Source organism: Asterias amurensis, chromosome 7 (assembly GCF_032118995.1).
Source record: "Asterias amurensis chromosome 7, ASM3211899v1".
NCBI lineage: Eukaryota > Metazoa > Echinodermata > Asteroidea > Forcipulatida > Asteriidae > Asterias > Asterias amurensis.
In genome coordinates this window covers 20,893,374-20,908,105 of record NC_092654.1, presented here as the reverse complement: position 1 = coordinate 20,908,105, position 14,732 = coordinate 20,893,374, and the positions used below count along the sequence as shown (strand labels likewise).

The window sequence follows — 14,732 nt, the reverse complement described above, 5'->3', positions numbered from 1 at the left end:
AGGTCAGACATCTTTACAAAACAAAAATTCTGATTGGAAAATTCCTTATTTGTTTAATTCTGCTTTATCTAATAGGTCAGCTTGAATAACTTCAGTTCTTTGACTGTTTACTTCATACTTAACTTCTGTATAAACAGAAAACAATGATAACTTGTATTATACACTTTTAGTTAAGCCTCCTTAAAACTTGTATAGTGAGTGAGATTTTAAATAAATAGTTTTTCTTGTACAAATACTCTTGTCTAGTTTAATAGTATTGCTGTATGTTAAAACAAACTTTTTAGAAGTTCTGTCACCAAATAACAAGTTCAATTTCAGAATTCATTTCAACAATTTAGAGTAACTTTATCACAGTGAAGGTCACACTAAAACAAGGAAAAATACATTTCATTCAGGAGATTTGTTTCATGAAAAGAAAACCATCCTTAAAACTCCAACCTTTTTAATACTTGCTTGTCAAAGATACAAAAACAAAAGTCTGTATGCTAGTGTGCTCTTTAACATGTAGTTTTAAATTGACAAAGACTACTTCTTAATATAATAATATTAATAATAATAATAAGACGACTTGTAATGCGCACGTATCCACCCTGCTGGGTGTTCAAGGCGCAGACCTGATATTTCTTGAACCTGATATTTATGAAAAATAATTTCACCCAAATATGATAAAACACAAACCCATAATTCTTCATATTTGAGAACATTAACATCTAAATTTAAAACATGTTTTGGCATCTGAGAAAAATTTGCACAATCATATCATGGCGGGAACAAAAAATTTACAATAAATTTTGATTTAAATTGGATACAATTCGAGGAGTTGGTGGATGAGTTTTGCATGTAACGTAGACTCTTTTCGAAACACCTGGATTCGGCTTTGGATTCAGCTCAGGCTAGCTTGGCCCCGCGGTTGTTTTGACAATTGCGCGTGCTTTGGGTATAGGGGCCCAGGGTTTCAGACGAGAGAGCGAAGCCTCAAACCAAAACCAAAACCATGGTTTCGAAAAGGGCCCTTCTCGTGGCCATCGTGTCTGTGCAAACAAAGTTACACCAAAAATAACCTTCCCTCATGGTTTGTTACTTTATATTTGAAACGAAAAGTCCCATCCTTAAGGTGATCCCTCTCCTGCCCCTTCCCAGGTTGAACTATAAACTTAGGTATAACAAAGTAGTAAAGCCCTAGCTATTATTGGTAGCTTACAGGTTAAATGTCTTCTGACTAGCACCTTGAACAAAGATATTGACAAAATAGGGAGACCACCAATAACATTATGGCTATATATTCAGTCGGTGGAGCACTGGCAAGTAAATCCCGAGGTCAGCGTTTCCAATCCCACTCTACAGTAGTTGCTCTTCAAACTCCCCCCCCAAATAAAATAAAAATAAAAATTTAAGAACCCATATTTTCCAATTTTCACACTTACGCCAGATTGTCTTATACAAAATAGTAAACTATATGAAAAAGGCGCTAAAAAAGGTAAAAAAAAAAAAAAAAAAAAAAAAAAAAAAAAAAAGGCAACCAGAAATTTGCCCATTCCACCAACCCCCTGCACTGCCATAAACTCAATTGAGATCAAACCTAGCTGTGCTAATAAAGTAGATGGAGATACATCTTTTATGTAAATGGCAACTGATACAGCTTAACTTGTGATCCAGTGTGTCCACTTCAAGTGAGTACAAGGCACATTCTACGATCCTGTGAAAAGTGCTACCTCCATATGGGAAAAAGTTTGGTGAATGTCTGAAAATAAAAATGAAAAAAAAAATAATGATAAATATAATGATAAATAGCAAGTGTTGTGGCCGAGCGGTAAAGAGCACCGAATTCAAACTGTGGTATTTCTTATCAGCAGAGTGAGGGTTCGAATCCCCAGCCGTGACACTTGGTGTCCTTAAACAGCCAATAAAGGATGATCTCAAATATGTAGATATTACAGTTTTCTTATAGCTGCTGTCCATAGGAAACATTAAAAAGTATAACGAGTCTCTTACCTCGCGTTAAAACATGGTAAAATGGGTTTTTCTCCAGAACGCTCCAAGCCAAATTTCAGAAAAACTTTGATATTATATAGGCTCATGTTTGGTGCATCATGATCATGTGATGTAGAATTTAAACAAAAGGCTGTATGTCAACCACCTGTTCTTTTCACAATCAACACTACTCGAAAGAGATTTGAAAATGGTGCTGTTGCAAACCTTACCTAATTATACTACCACCACCATGCCAAGTTTCAAATCCTACTAATTCTAATAGATTTGTACAAACGCGGTATCGTCTTCAGGATAAAAGTCAAGGGAATACCTTTGCATTTTGGCCGGAGACAGATGAAACACTCAACGCCAAATGAACCTCCAGATGCCTTCGCCATTCTTTATTTCTTGTCATTGTTATAGCTCCCTCTACTGTATCTCCTTGTTCAACGGTAATGGGCGAGTCCATCATAAATAATGTCTGCTTCCAATGAGTGAGACTGAAAATACATAATATAGTAATTAATCAAACCCGTATCTTGGCCAGCTGAGTGATGCATACAATTAAATACAATACAATAAAACTTTACTGTCCCTGCATGGGAAATTCCTTTTGCTATTTTTTTTTTCTTCAAAAAACCCCCCAAAAAACAACACTATAAAAAATAAATGTTAAGAAGGGGTTAAACAGAGAAAGAGTAGGGTCAAATAAAAAGCTTTAGTAAACCCTAGAAAGATACCAGGGCAGATACTGAATAAAGTACACTACACAACAACAATAACAACAACAGTAAAAAAGTTTTATAACCACACTGGTGTTAGAACCTGAATGATACCACAGCTCACCGGTCCAGCTGTAGGTTCTGATGTCTCCTTGAAGAAACAATTGCTTCTCAAGCTTTTCTTGAATTTCAAGTGAAGCCGGTGAGAGCATGGAACTAATGAATTTTGTTTTATTTGAATTGAGAGAGTTGTATAAATCATCCGGTACAGCTAGCCTGCTGAATACCGAAAATGTTGTTAGCCAGTTTGACTACTCTGTACACAAATGTGACTTACGGGTAATCTGGACCGGTGTTGAGGAATACAAATGGCTTGGAGTTTACAGGAAATCCAGCAAAGTCAACTTGGAACCAGGAGGCAAATCCGTGCATTGTCCCAGCCTTGCTGATAGTAAAGTGAAAGGTGTGGCTAACTTCCTGAAATGTCAAAATGTGATCATTGTTTCCCAGTAATCTTATTGTTAAAATATGGGTGAGAGCAAAGAGTAATATACATGAACTAGAAGGCGCACAGGCCTATATACGCGGCCTGGCATGCGCGCCTGGCATGCGGCCATTTTCTAAGCTGACAAAACAGCATCGCACAGTGTGTGTTTATGCGGCCCGGTGTGCGGCCAACTTGTAAGTTGACAAAACAGCATTGTGTAGCACTCAAACACAAACTCCAACGTGTACTTCATACTCAACGTGTGTACAGAATGGCGCGCGTGTCTCCTTGCGGTCCCGTCGCGTCTGTGCAAGCAGCATCACTGGGTGCGCCCTCTAGTTATTATGTATAACTCTATGGGCGAGTCTGAAACTTGGATCTTAGGAAGTACATTGAAATGTTGGCATGTCCACCTACTAATAACTCCTACTGGGGGTGATTTCACAAAGAGCGAAGATTGATCGTAGTTGCAAATCAATCGTAGTTGCTTCTAGTAAAGTGTGATGTCATAATGTAAATCACTATGGTGATACTGACAATTGTCTTACGATGGATTTTATTGCTGCATACTCCCCACTAGGGAGCTGAGATGGGTTGAGAAGTAATTTAAGACGTGGTGACCAGGGGTAATACTGTGAAGCACTTTGGGACGCCCTCCGGGTGTGCAAAGCGCTATCTAAAAGCGGGTTATTATTATTTGTGAAATTGCGCCCTGGAGTTATAGATGCTAGAGAAGTAGATCAAAGAGCATGACTTTTTAATTTGGAGAAAAAATAACAAATTTTATCAGGCAGACTTGAAAAAGTCTGAATTCAGATGAAGTCTTATAGACGTTTCTTATCCCTGTAGCATGGTTTGAAGCCAAGGATGTCTAGTTGGGCTACACACTATTACCACTCATGCCGTTCTTAAACAATACAAGTAGAAAATTGAAACTTTGCATGGTGAAAGTATAACTAAGATAGGTCTGCGGCAATACCATTTGACTATATATCTTTTGAGTAATGTTGGTTCTGAAAAGAACCGGTGGTAAACGACTCAACTTCTCAATCAGTGTGCTCTGATCGTTTTCTATAAACAATATAGTCCTACCTCAAGGTCCTGTCTGGTGACAGTTTTCATGTTGAGTTGGAACACTTGTTGAGGAGTCGCAAGGCTGTCTTCTTGTTTCATGACATGATTATATAAAGGACTGCTGAAGAACTCATCTTTGGCAAGTGGCCTAATTTGATTAAAGCATACAAGTCACAACATTGTGTGTTTGGTTGTGATCGATATAAAATAATGCCAATTCAGTGACACTCCAACACTGTTGACTCGAAAGATAAACATAAAACAGTAAAGGAGCTTTTACATGTTTTATGGACAATGTCTAGGTTTTATGTCTGTATTTTTGTCAGGTTGATGGGGGTAGTTGACAAACATAAAAAGAACCAGACAAACTTGTTGTGAGGGGATGACATCTGAATGATCTTAATGATTTTATTGTTGTAATGAGCACTATAGGTTCATTCCTTAAGTGGTTTGTCAATGAATAAAAGGCATCTGATACTATCTTAGGCATTTGAGATACTTTGGAGCATACATAAAACAAAATCTTTACTTTTACCAAAGCACTTAATGATTGAGGTTTACAAAAATAATATGCAAAATAGAATTCATTGCTATAGTAAATGGTGAGCACGTACATGTTCACTTCATTACTCTATTACATATTTTTGGTCCCTGGGAAATTACTTAATCCAGTTTTTTATATATTTTTATTTTTTGTGTGTTTAATAAGATATCGTCCAACTAACATGGCTGGACAGCCACTTCAAGGTGAGGGCTCTTAACCAACTATTACCAGGGGGAATTTTGCCACCTATTCCTATAGGGCTGAAACAGAGTATAGGAGACATGGGTTATCATTCACTGTAGGAGCCTGGTTGGTGGAGCAGAATGCTCAAAAAGTGTCATGACTGCTGCTGACAACATCAGAGCTTGGGTCAGGTGAAATAAACAATTTGGCCAAGACATGCCAGTTTGGGGTGTCGTGGCCGAACGGATAAGGCTCTGGTGTTTTTCTGTTCAGCAGAGTGTGGGTTTGAATCCCGGTCATGACAGGACAGTATTGATCTAGCGAACTGCGCTACATATTTGTTGCACAGGCCGTATACTCCCCAGGGAGCTGAGACGGTTGAAGGAATGAATTAAGTTGGCCCAGTTACTGGGGGTTATAATGTTGGAAGCGCTTTGAGACGCCCATTATAAAAACTGGTCATTATGATTATTATTATTATTAATGAGGTTGCAAAGAAAAAGATACAAAATAAAACTTACACTAGGGAAGAGAAATCAAAGTCCTCCACAGACTCCCAAAAGGACACTTTGTTCTTATAAAGTTCTCCTGCACAGCATGGCACAAGATATACGCCAGCATGGGATGGCCATACAACACCACCATCATTTAACCAATGATCTCTGGCAAAAATAACCGACTCTATCATCCATTCAAACTGCAGTCAACGAAAGGAGGGAAGACAACTAAAAAACAGCCGAACAAAGTTGAAGGGTTTAAAAACAACCAATATTGTTCTTCCACTGTACCTTTTAAGTTTTTTAATTGAACACAGTGTGCTTTAACTTAAAAAAGCAAAAATTATGTTGACTTTGAATTTGCTTTTCAAACAATTTAGGAATTAAAAATAATGTATGTTTACTTAAAGAACTCCTAGTTCTTTCATTAACACGATGTCTCCGATTAATTTGACTGAGCAAATACTTTGGTATTATTACCTGACAAATGTAAGAAAAAAGCTAATTGGAGAAATGATTGATAAACTCCTTACCAGAAGAAAAGTTCCCATCCACTCCGAGATAATCAGATCCACTTTGTGAGGTAGCTGAACCGACTCAATTTTACCATCAAATACCTGGATCTTGTCAGACATTCCATTTGCCTCAATCAGCGTTTGAGTGTGCTCGGCAAACCCACTGGCCTCCACTGCAAACACCTGCAACGACACTTTAGTCAATCAACTATAGGCCTGGGCGACTCAAGTAAAATTTTGTACTCAACTGGTCGCAGTTTTATCAGGTCTAACAAACCAACTAAACTTTCCAAACAGGTTTTCTTCCATCTCATATGATATAGTAAAGGCCTCCGGCAACCCCATGTAATGATAATCTCTAAATTAATAGAGGGGGGGGGGGGGGGGAGTTCTTAAAAGAACCATTGCTTTCAACTGATGGTTTTCAGGACCACTCCTACTTATTTAGAGATTATCATTCCATGGCGTTACTGCAATCCTTTACTATAGCGTATTTCCACCATGCAAAATTTCAAATTCCAATGGACTAAGAAGAACAAAAACTGTTCAGAACTAACCTTGGAAGCCTTCCCATGCTTTACGGACATCATGCTTAATATACCTGTCCCACAGCCAACATCTAAGACAACCTGAAGATGTAACAAAACTGGATTACCTTCATGAACAGCATTAATGGAATGTTTGTTTTTAAACAAAAGTGTTTATAGAACAATGACAAGATTATGGGTCTCTCCATATAATTAATTTTCTTTAGCTCCTAGATATTAAATTAGATCTTGACTTTACAGGCTCGATAACTCTAACTAATCAAAGTCATTAGTCTCTCTTCTCTTGGTGGCAGATTTATCTCTTTCACAAAATATCACTCGGCATGGTCGACCAGTCAATATGTGGTGTGCCGTGGCCTAGTGGTTTTTACTGAGCACCGGACTCGAGCCCTGGCATTTCTTTTTAGCAGAGTGTGGATTCGAGTCCCAGTCGTGACACCTGTGTCCTTAATCACGACACTTAGGAATGATGCCTCGTCCTTTGGATGGGACAAAACGCTGTTGCTCCTGTGTTGTGTAATGCACATAAGAGAACTCAGTGCACTGACAGAACGAGAAGGGGGTTCGCCTCGGTGTTCCTGGCCCGATTGGCTGCATAATGCACCACAGCACCTTGTAAACAACTACATAGAGCTATGTAAAAGGAGTAGGTCCTTGCACCTTACAGGAAAGTACTGAATGTTGAAGCACATTAACGTCACTGAGTGAGGACCAAAGCGCTATGTGAAAAGCCACTACGATTATTAAAATGTACCTTGTCTTGGATGTGCTGATGATTTTGCATGATTGCTGAACGATAGGCTACATTCCTAGCTTTGTCTTGTAACATCTCATGATGCAGCTTCTGTTAAATCAAAATAATAAATTCCATGATTGAGATCATAGTAAGACATTCTGTACCATGTTTTATTTCATGATTAAGACCATTCTGTACCATTCGTTATTCTATGAAGAAGACAATTCTGTCCCTTGTTATAATCTATGATTAAGACCACAGTAAGACATTCTGTACCATGTTTTATTATTCAAGCAGTACTAAGCATCAATACTTTAAATTTAAGCCAACCTAGCAGCAAAAAACATTAGCATGAAATGTAAAGGAGCATATTTTAGCAATATCTTGGAGTGCAAAATAATCTAACGGTGATATTTCCCTCAGTTAAATCAATAAAACAAAAATGTGGCTGAAAGATAAAGAAATCTGTACTCTTTTGTGCATAAGGAAGATCAGCACGGTCTAAACTAATAATCTTGTTCAAGGTTGGCTTGCATGCTTTCCTTTTTGCCCTGGGCCCAATTTCATTAAACTGTTAAGCAGAAAATACTGCTTGACAAATTTCTTTGCAAAGCAAAAATTGAGTCGGGCACCAGCCATAACAATGCAAACTTCATCTAACTTTGGCTGGTAACCTGTTTCTGTTGATGAGCAATACTATTCTTTGCTAAGCAGTCCAAGTCTGTCTAGTTATACACACACGTCATGTCATGAACAAACATCTACACACATGCAGATGTACGTAGTAGGCCTGGGCAACTAGTTATATTTACAACTCGCACTCGGGCCTCAAATAGTCATGACTTCGACACTATATAGCCATGACTAAGTTTCAATTGCATTGCAGCATACTGTATGCCGGTGGCACAATAGTAAAATTCCTGCTGAAAGGTTTGAAGGATTCTGTCACTATACTGTCTGATTGTGTTTCGTAAATAATTTATGTTGCCGTGAATAGTCATGAGCGACACAACTGGTTCACCAAGCCAGAAGTCCCAATCATTTTTGAAGTAGACTACAATTAACTACTAAGGGAATAAATGTGTCAACTAGTGGTTTAAACTGCTTTACAGCTGTTGCTCTCGATCAATAGGAATGAAGAAACTGTCTTATAAGCGCTGTGTGTGATGGTGCAAGCTTGCGTGTCACGCCCATGTTATAACACTTTTTAATGGTGTTATATCATCTGTTCAAACAACCCCTCTCGACCAATCAGAATGGATAAACTGTCTTAGGTATTTATGAATAAGCAATCAATAGTCACGACTGTGCCACTGGTTGCACAGGCTTATATAGTACATAGTTTGTATTGAAGAGTGTTTGGACCAACGCAGTGTGAGCATGGGGTGTGAGCATGGGGTGTGCTGCGAGTTTTGTGCATTATCATAGCTAAAGGTATATACAGTGTAAAATAGGACTATACCGTTTCATTCGTCGAAAATGCTTTGAGAGCTGAGCTATGGCCTACTGTTGCATAAAAGGAACACAATTTAAACCCTTCCCTTTTGTTTTTAAAAGCTTACCATTGAGTTATAACTACTAAAGTATTCGCCATCTTGCCAACCAGCCTCGTCCCCTGAGAGTGATGTGATGTGATTGGTGGGGATATAGCCACAAGAATGACCTTTCCTTGCCCACCACCAATCAGCATTGTTCTTAGAAACAATGAGCACCTTGTCACCTTTTTGCAAGCAAAGCTGTTACAAAATAATGTTTGATGAGAAGCAACAGTTTAAAACAATAATCTATGAAATTTGTTTTAAAAAAGCAACACCATGATGGGTTGCTGATACACCCAGTGACTTTTTACATGTTCTCCAAGTGTATAAGGCCTCCTGTTGGAATTAGTCACTGAAACAGTTCATACGAGACCTAAGGGGCTGATTTCACAAGGCAACAAAGTTCATCGCAAGACAAAATATCAGTATCACCACAGTGATTTGTACTGTGACATCACACTTTGCTTAGCAACTAATATTGATATATGCAGTTAAGAGCAATACTAGCTCATTGTGAAATCGTCCCCTGGGGAATTCACAAAGAGCTAAGATTGATCTTAGCTGCAAATCAATCTTTAATAGTTGCCAAGTAAAGTGCGATGTCACCATACAAATCACGATGGTAATAAAAACATTTTTTTTACAATTAATACATAGTAACTGCTTTGTGAAATCAAGCCCTTGGCAATATGAGTAAACTACCAGTGACTTGTATTTTGACATCACACTGTGCTCATAAATTAAGAATGTAAAGAATTCCCGTTTCGATCGTTTTCTCACAGTGTTGTCTGTTGTCGTCGTGCGTACGCGTATACATTCGCGTGCAAGACGCACGATGCAAGCTTGGACACATGAATTCTTGGTCACCGTATCTTGACTGCACAGCGTTAACACAAATCAAAATTTGCGCGTCATGCGTCTTGCGTACACACGGCAGACTGTGAGAGTACGAACAAAAATGGGAATTCCTCAACGTTGGGAGCTGCATTATTTCATGAAAATGACGATTTGTGAAGAATATATGACGATCAAAACCCACCCCTGAAAAACATATGCTGCCATGGAATGTGAATCTGTTGAAATTGGTGCTTTCTTGCAGGTAAGATTTGAGTTATGAAGCTGTAAAAATTTTCCGCCCCAGAAATGTACACTGATGTCCAGAACATCACTGTAGTACAAAACGAAAGTGTAAGGCTGCCAGGGCTATACACCATAGAGCTATATATATTGACTAGAGCGCTAACCTTGCTCTGCGTTTTGAAGCCACCATGGGAGCAGACATGTTTGATGTGTTGCGTGACTACGGAACGCTTTTTATTTTGAGAGAAACACAATTGCTGCAACTTTTTTTACATTCGCCGTGTGCGCTTCTGTACTCGACTGCCTATTCGCGTACGCCGCGATACGAAAATCGTAAGTTCGACTTGATTGATATACTTTAAAAAAAGCATACGCGCCTTTTAAACATGGCGCTTGCAGTTAGTACGCTCATCAGCAGATTGTGCGGTCACATTTGCTGCATTGTTTAGTTCGATTACACAACGAAAAGAACAAACGCACTATTATGCAAATAGCCAGACAATTGTACAAAATGTCAAGCTTTTGTATTGTTAGTACATAAACATGGATGCGCCCACACGGCTTCAAAACCCTTGCACGCGCATCACACGCGGCGACCAATGACACGCTCACCATGTTGGTGGGCAGTTACGTGTATTAATGCCGCGTCTCCTAAAATGCACACGTTACTGCATAACGCGCAGCATAGAGATAAATATGAAAACGCACAGAGAAATTGCCCACCAGTATGGCGCATTCAAGATTTTTCTGCTGATGTCATCAGGTGAAATGGGTCAATAACGGGGTGTTAGCGCTCTAGTCATTGGTATACACCCAACCACACTCCTATAGGCCTAGTGTCGACCATATTTCAGAAAGGCCAATTGAACTGCACCCTGCAAAATGAAAATGGTTTTGCCCTCTCAAAAATGAAATTCCAGGCATTACCCCAGGCATCAGACTCTATCACATACTTTTGATCACAAGAGTCGGCAGTGGACTTACCAGGTAAATCCATTGTTCTCCGATATGTGCTCATAATGGAGAACTAGGTACACAGTGGAAATTTACCTGGAAAGTCTGCTGGCATGTATAGCGTTCCAAAGTCTCCCATTGCAGTAATGTTTATATGCCAGGCTGCAAAGACTACTTCGCTTAGTACTCAGTGCGCATGTGTTAGCCGCGGAATGACATGCATGCTGGTCAGTTTTGCAACCAAATGTGTCACTAACTACATGTGGACCAGCATGCACCTCATTCCATGGCTTATAATGTGCACAAACTGAGCATTATGGATACCAGTTCAAAACCTACAAACATTACCCTGGGTAAAGAAATGGAATGAAGAAAGTATAAATAATTGGCTAGCATTTAGAACTACAGGCAAGGACAAGTGCACACAGGGTTCTAGTACTTATTATGTCATGAGCATGCAGCTTTGCTTTTTTAAAAACAATTTTTAGAATTGAGTTCCCTGAACCTGATTATCCTCTGTTGGATAGAAATCAGCAAATGCCATCACTTCTTCGAGAATGCCATCTTCCTCATCGGTGGATTCCGATGTGCATTCTTTCTGCAATGATTCGTTTCCTTGTATCATCTCTTCAAGGCACATCTCTCCATCTTTTCTCAATCTCAAAAAATAAAAAGATAAAAAGAAAATTGATTTATAAGACAAGTAGACAACAATGTACCATTCCGGTTATGTTGCCTAATCTAGAGAACCGGTAGTGTAGTTGTATCGTAATGTAACGTGTGGCGTTACAGAGAGTTTACTCGAGATGAAGACAAGAATCACAGAGCGCAAAGGCATTGATGTTACCTATTAAAACAGGAGATTATTTATTGTCTATCCTGTATTCAATTTCACAAAACTCTTCCTAACTTAGGACAAATCTTAGAACTTATGAAGAGTCCCAAACCCTGCACTGTAGCATGCAGACCTTATAATTAATCCTAAGTTAGGACGAGTTACGAGTCCTAAATCGAGATAAGACGAGTTCTAAGGACATAATAGGGGATTGGAAAGCTTGGTCCTTGACCAGTTCATGCTGATGGTCAAGTGCATGGTCCATGACGGGTACTGGCTGTGCAGACCTCTAAGCCGATTTATGGCCCTATGGGGCTTTCAGATATCAGTGCCCTACTTCTAGAAACTATAAGGCTCCCCTCACGGGGGTCTAGAAGTATCAGCACCCCAGTTACTGGGTTTAGGCTACTGGAAGAGGATGATTCAAATAATTATGGTACGTAGACTATCATCAAAAGAAGTTTATGCCCATAGCGCAAGCGATGAATGAGGTGCATGCTGGTCTAGCTAGCGAACAAACTTGATCGATAGACAAGCATGCCCCTCATTCCACGTCTTAGGGTGCGTTCGATTAGCTTCCCTGGGTCTACCCCCCGCGGTGCTCACTTAGGTGAGCTCCTGGTGACAAGAGCTAAACGAACGATCACTCACCGCTCACGTAGTGACGTCATGCACCTGGGGCCAGCCCCCAAGTGACCCACAAGCAGGGCACTGGGACACTGGGCCTGGGGGCTGACGCGGGTGAGCCCCTGGAATGATGTCATTTAACTATTCGAACGCACCGGGGGCAGACCAGGTCGACCCAGGGAAGCTAAACGAACGCACCCATTGGGCCAATGACTAAATTTTTAAACTCGCGTGTCGTGTATTTTGCGAAAGGTGTGTTAGTATTACTGTAGAAATATCGATAGGCGAACAATGAACATGCATGACAACTGTCTCCGACACTCTACCGAGGCGAATTTGTGCAGGAAAAACATCAAGATCAAGCAAGCAAGATCAATCTTCTGCCTCTCTCACCGGGCGGGTTTTCCAGCTCGGCTACGACACGTTTGTCTCAATTTAATTGTTACCTATCTATCTATTTGGTAGTAAGGGTACATCCCAACTTGCTTGTTAAGTCCTACTGTGGCTGTGCAAAGTGCACCGTCACTCATCAGTGTCAGTACATCCGTCATCAGTACTAACTTACTACATGTACAGTGACACTACAGCGGAACTAGTTATAGAACTACTTAGAATAGTAAGTTAAAAAAGTGCAAGTAAAAAACGCCACCCATTTGAATGATAATTAATATTATTTGCTCATAATGTAAAAGTTGCTCTACCCGCTCTACTAAGGCTATAACTATTTAACAAACCTCACCTTTCGTGAGCTTACAATACAAACAGCACGCACATGGTGATCATATTTTTTTGTCATCGATCGATCGTTGTGTGGACGGCCCGTTGTTGATTTGCCACAATTTCCCCACGAGAGGGCGCCACCATCCAAGAACAGACATCTCCCCGCCCAGGGAAAACGTGCACCTACCTCCTGGCACGGGATTGGCGAAAACTTGTCTACGATAAGTATGACGACCAGGTACAATATCTGGAAACTTTTATGATTAAGTTTCAGAGAAACTTTGGAAAGATTAAACATTGTTTTAGTTGAGTAAATTGGTTACATTGGGTGAGAACATCAGTTTTTGTAGTGTGAATTCGAGACCATTTTGAAGGATTTTCTTCCCCGTATAGGGCACTACACAGTTTTTACCGCCCTATTATGTTGGTACCCGCGTTTTAAGTTGGCGACCAGTAGCAAGTCAGTAGGCCTACACACAGTATAGTCTGAAAGTAAGACGTTCAGTGCGTAATCGCCGATTGGTTACTGTAGGCAACATCGTAAAGCGATTCAGCTCGTTACAAGAAACGGTACGAACGTCTTTTGCCAAAGACTATACGGTCACACACTGTGCAATGATGACGCAAGCGAAAAGGTCACTGAAATGATCACACACACGTGGTGAGTACTACAGTGCATGTCAACACAAATTTGGAAGTGGACAACGAGCTGTGACATTATAAATTTTATTTGTTAGTGAATTCTGAATTCAGGACATAACTTCAGTTTTCAAAAGATGACCCCGAAAATGCCTCGGATCTCTTCATGCTGCACGATTTGAAAGGGCCTCGAGGGCGATATGAGTGAGTATTTTACCGCATTTTGTAAACACGTTTATGTGCAAAAAAATCTTCATGAATAATTTATGTACATTTATATATAATATAAGGCCGCTGCCATCCAATATTCTCTGTATGTACTGAACATGAGATGTACCTGTTTATATAGCCCTAGGCCCAATTTCAAAGCGCTGCTTAGCGGTCGATTTTGTGCTTACTGTGCAATTTCTATTTCATGCATAGCGCTGCTAACCGTAAGCACACGAAAATAAATGACGTCATAATGCAAATCCACGGTAAACACGCAATATGGCCGCCCAATTTTTCTGCTAACCTGTGATATACGCTAAGGCTTAAGCAAATTTGTCTGCTACGTAAGCACGCAAATTTGAATTACCGTTAAGCATGCAGCGCTATGACATTTGGCCCAGGTTGCACTCTTCCGTTGCACACGAAGATTCGAGGGTATAATGATTGAAAGGGGCTACCATGCGATTATAACAAACATTTTTGAAAAGTTTCTGCATTGTCTGCCACCACTTTTTTTCCCGTTAGAAATAAAAAAGGTTTCGTAAATCGTAGCTAGTAGTATATTTATCTAAATGAGTTATTCCCTTTTGTAAAAAACTAGTGAAAAAGTGGTAGCAGGGAGAACACGGAAAGTTTTCTACAGAGTCTCCTGCTATAACACCGGCTTGGTGGTCAAACCATGTATATATACAGCCTGTACTGGGCCAGTACCGGCTTGGTATGGTCAATGGTCAAAAACGTCATGCCGGTGTACTTAGGCCAGTGATACACAGTCTGTAAAAAATGCTTTCATTTGTAAAATATTGAGGCAAACCTAGGTACAGTTAGCATGTTCGAATCGTTAGGAAAGGC

At 39.8% G+C, this 14,732-nt stretch overlaps 1 protein-coding gene across 3 annotated transcripts; it reads right to left on the bottom strand.

Annotated features, from left to right (window-relative positions):
• Window positions 1-1,538: 1,538 nt before the first annotated feature.
• Window positions 1,539-13,128, bottom strand: LOC139939363 (protein arginine N-methyltransferase 2-like). Of its 3 annotated transcripts, none has more exons than XM_071935177.1 (11): window positions 13,051-13,106; window positions 11,355-11,497; window positions 8,840-9,013; window positions 7,296-7,385; window positions 6,551-6,622; window positions 6,012-6,176; window positions 5,503-5,678; window positions 4,273-4,402; window positions 3,031-3,170; window positions 2,303-2,471; window positions 1,539-1,741 (listed from the first exon to the last, which is right to left on the bottom strand). In XM_071935177.1, the coding sequence occupies exons 2-11, from the start codon at window positions 11,487-11,489 to the stop codon at window positions 1,709-1,711; spliced, it is 1,284 nt and encodes a 427-aa protein (XP_071791278.1). In that variant the 5' UTR covers window positions 11,490-11,497; window positions 13,051-13,106; the 3' UTR covers window positions 1,539-1,708. The 3 variants fall into 3 exon arrangements, with proteins under 3 accessions (XP_071791278.1, XP_071791279.1, XP_071791277.1); XM_071935176.1 differs by having other exon boundaries at window positions 1,540-1,741; window positions 11,355-11,508; window positions 13,051-13,128; XM_071935178.1 differs by lacking the exon at window positions 8,840-9,013 and having other exon boundaries at window positions 11,355-11,508; window positions 13,051-13,128.
• Between the last annotated feature and the right edge of the window lie 1,604 nt (window positions 13,129-14,732).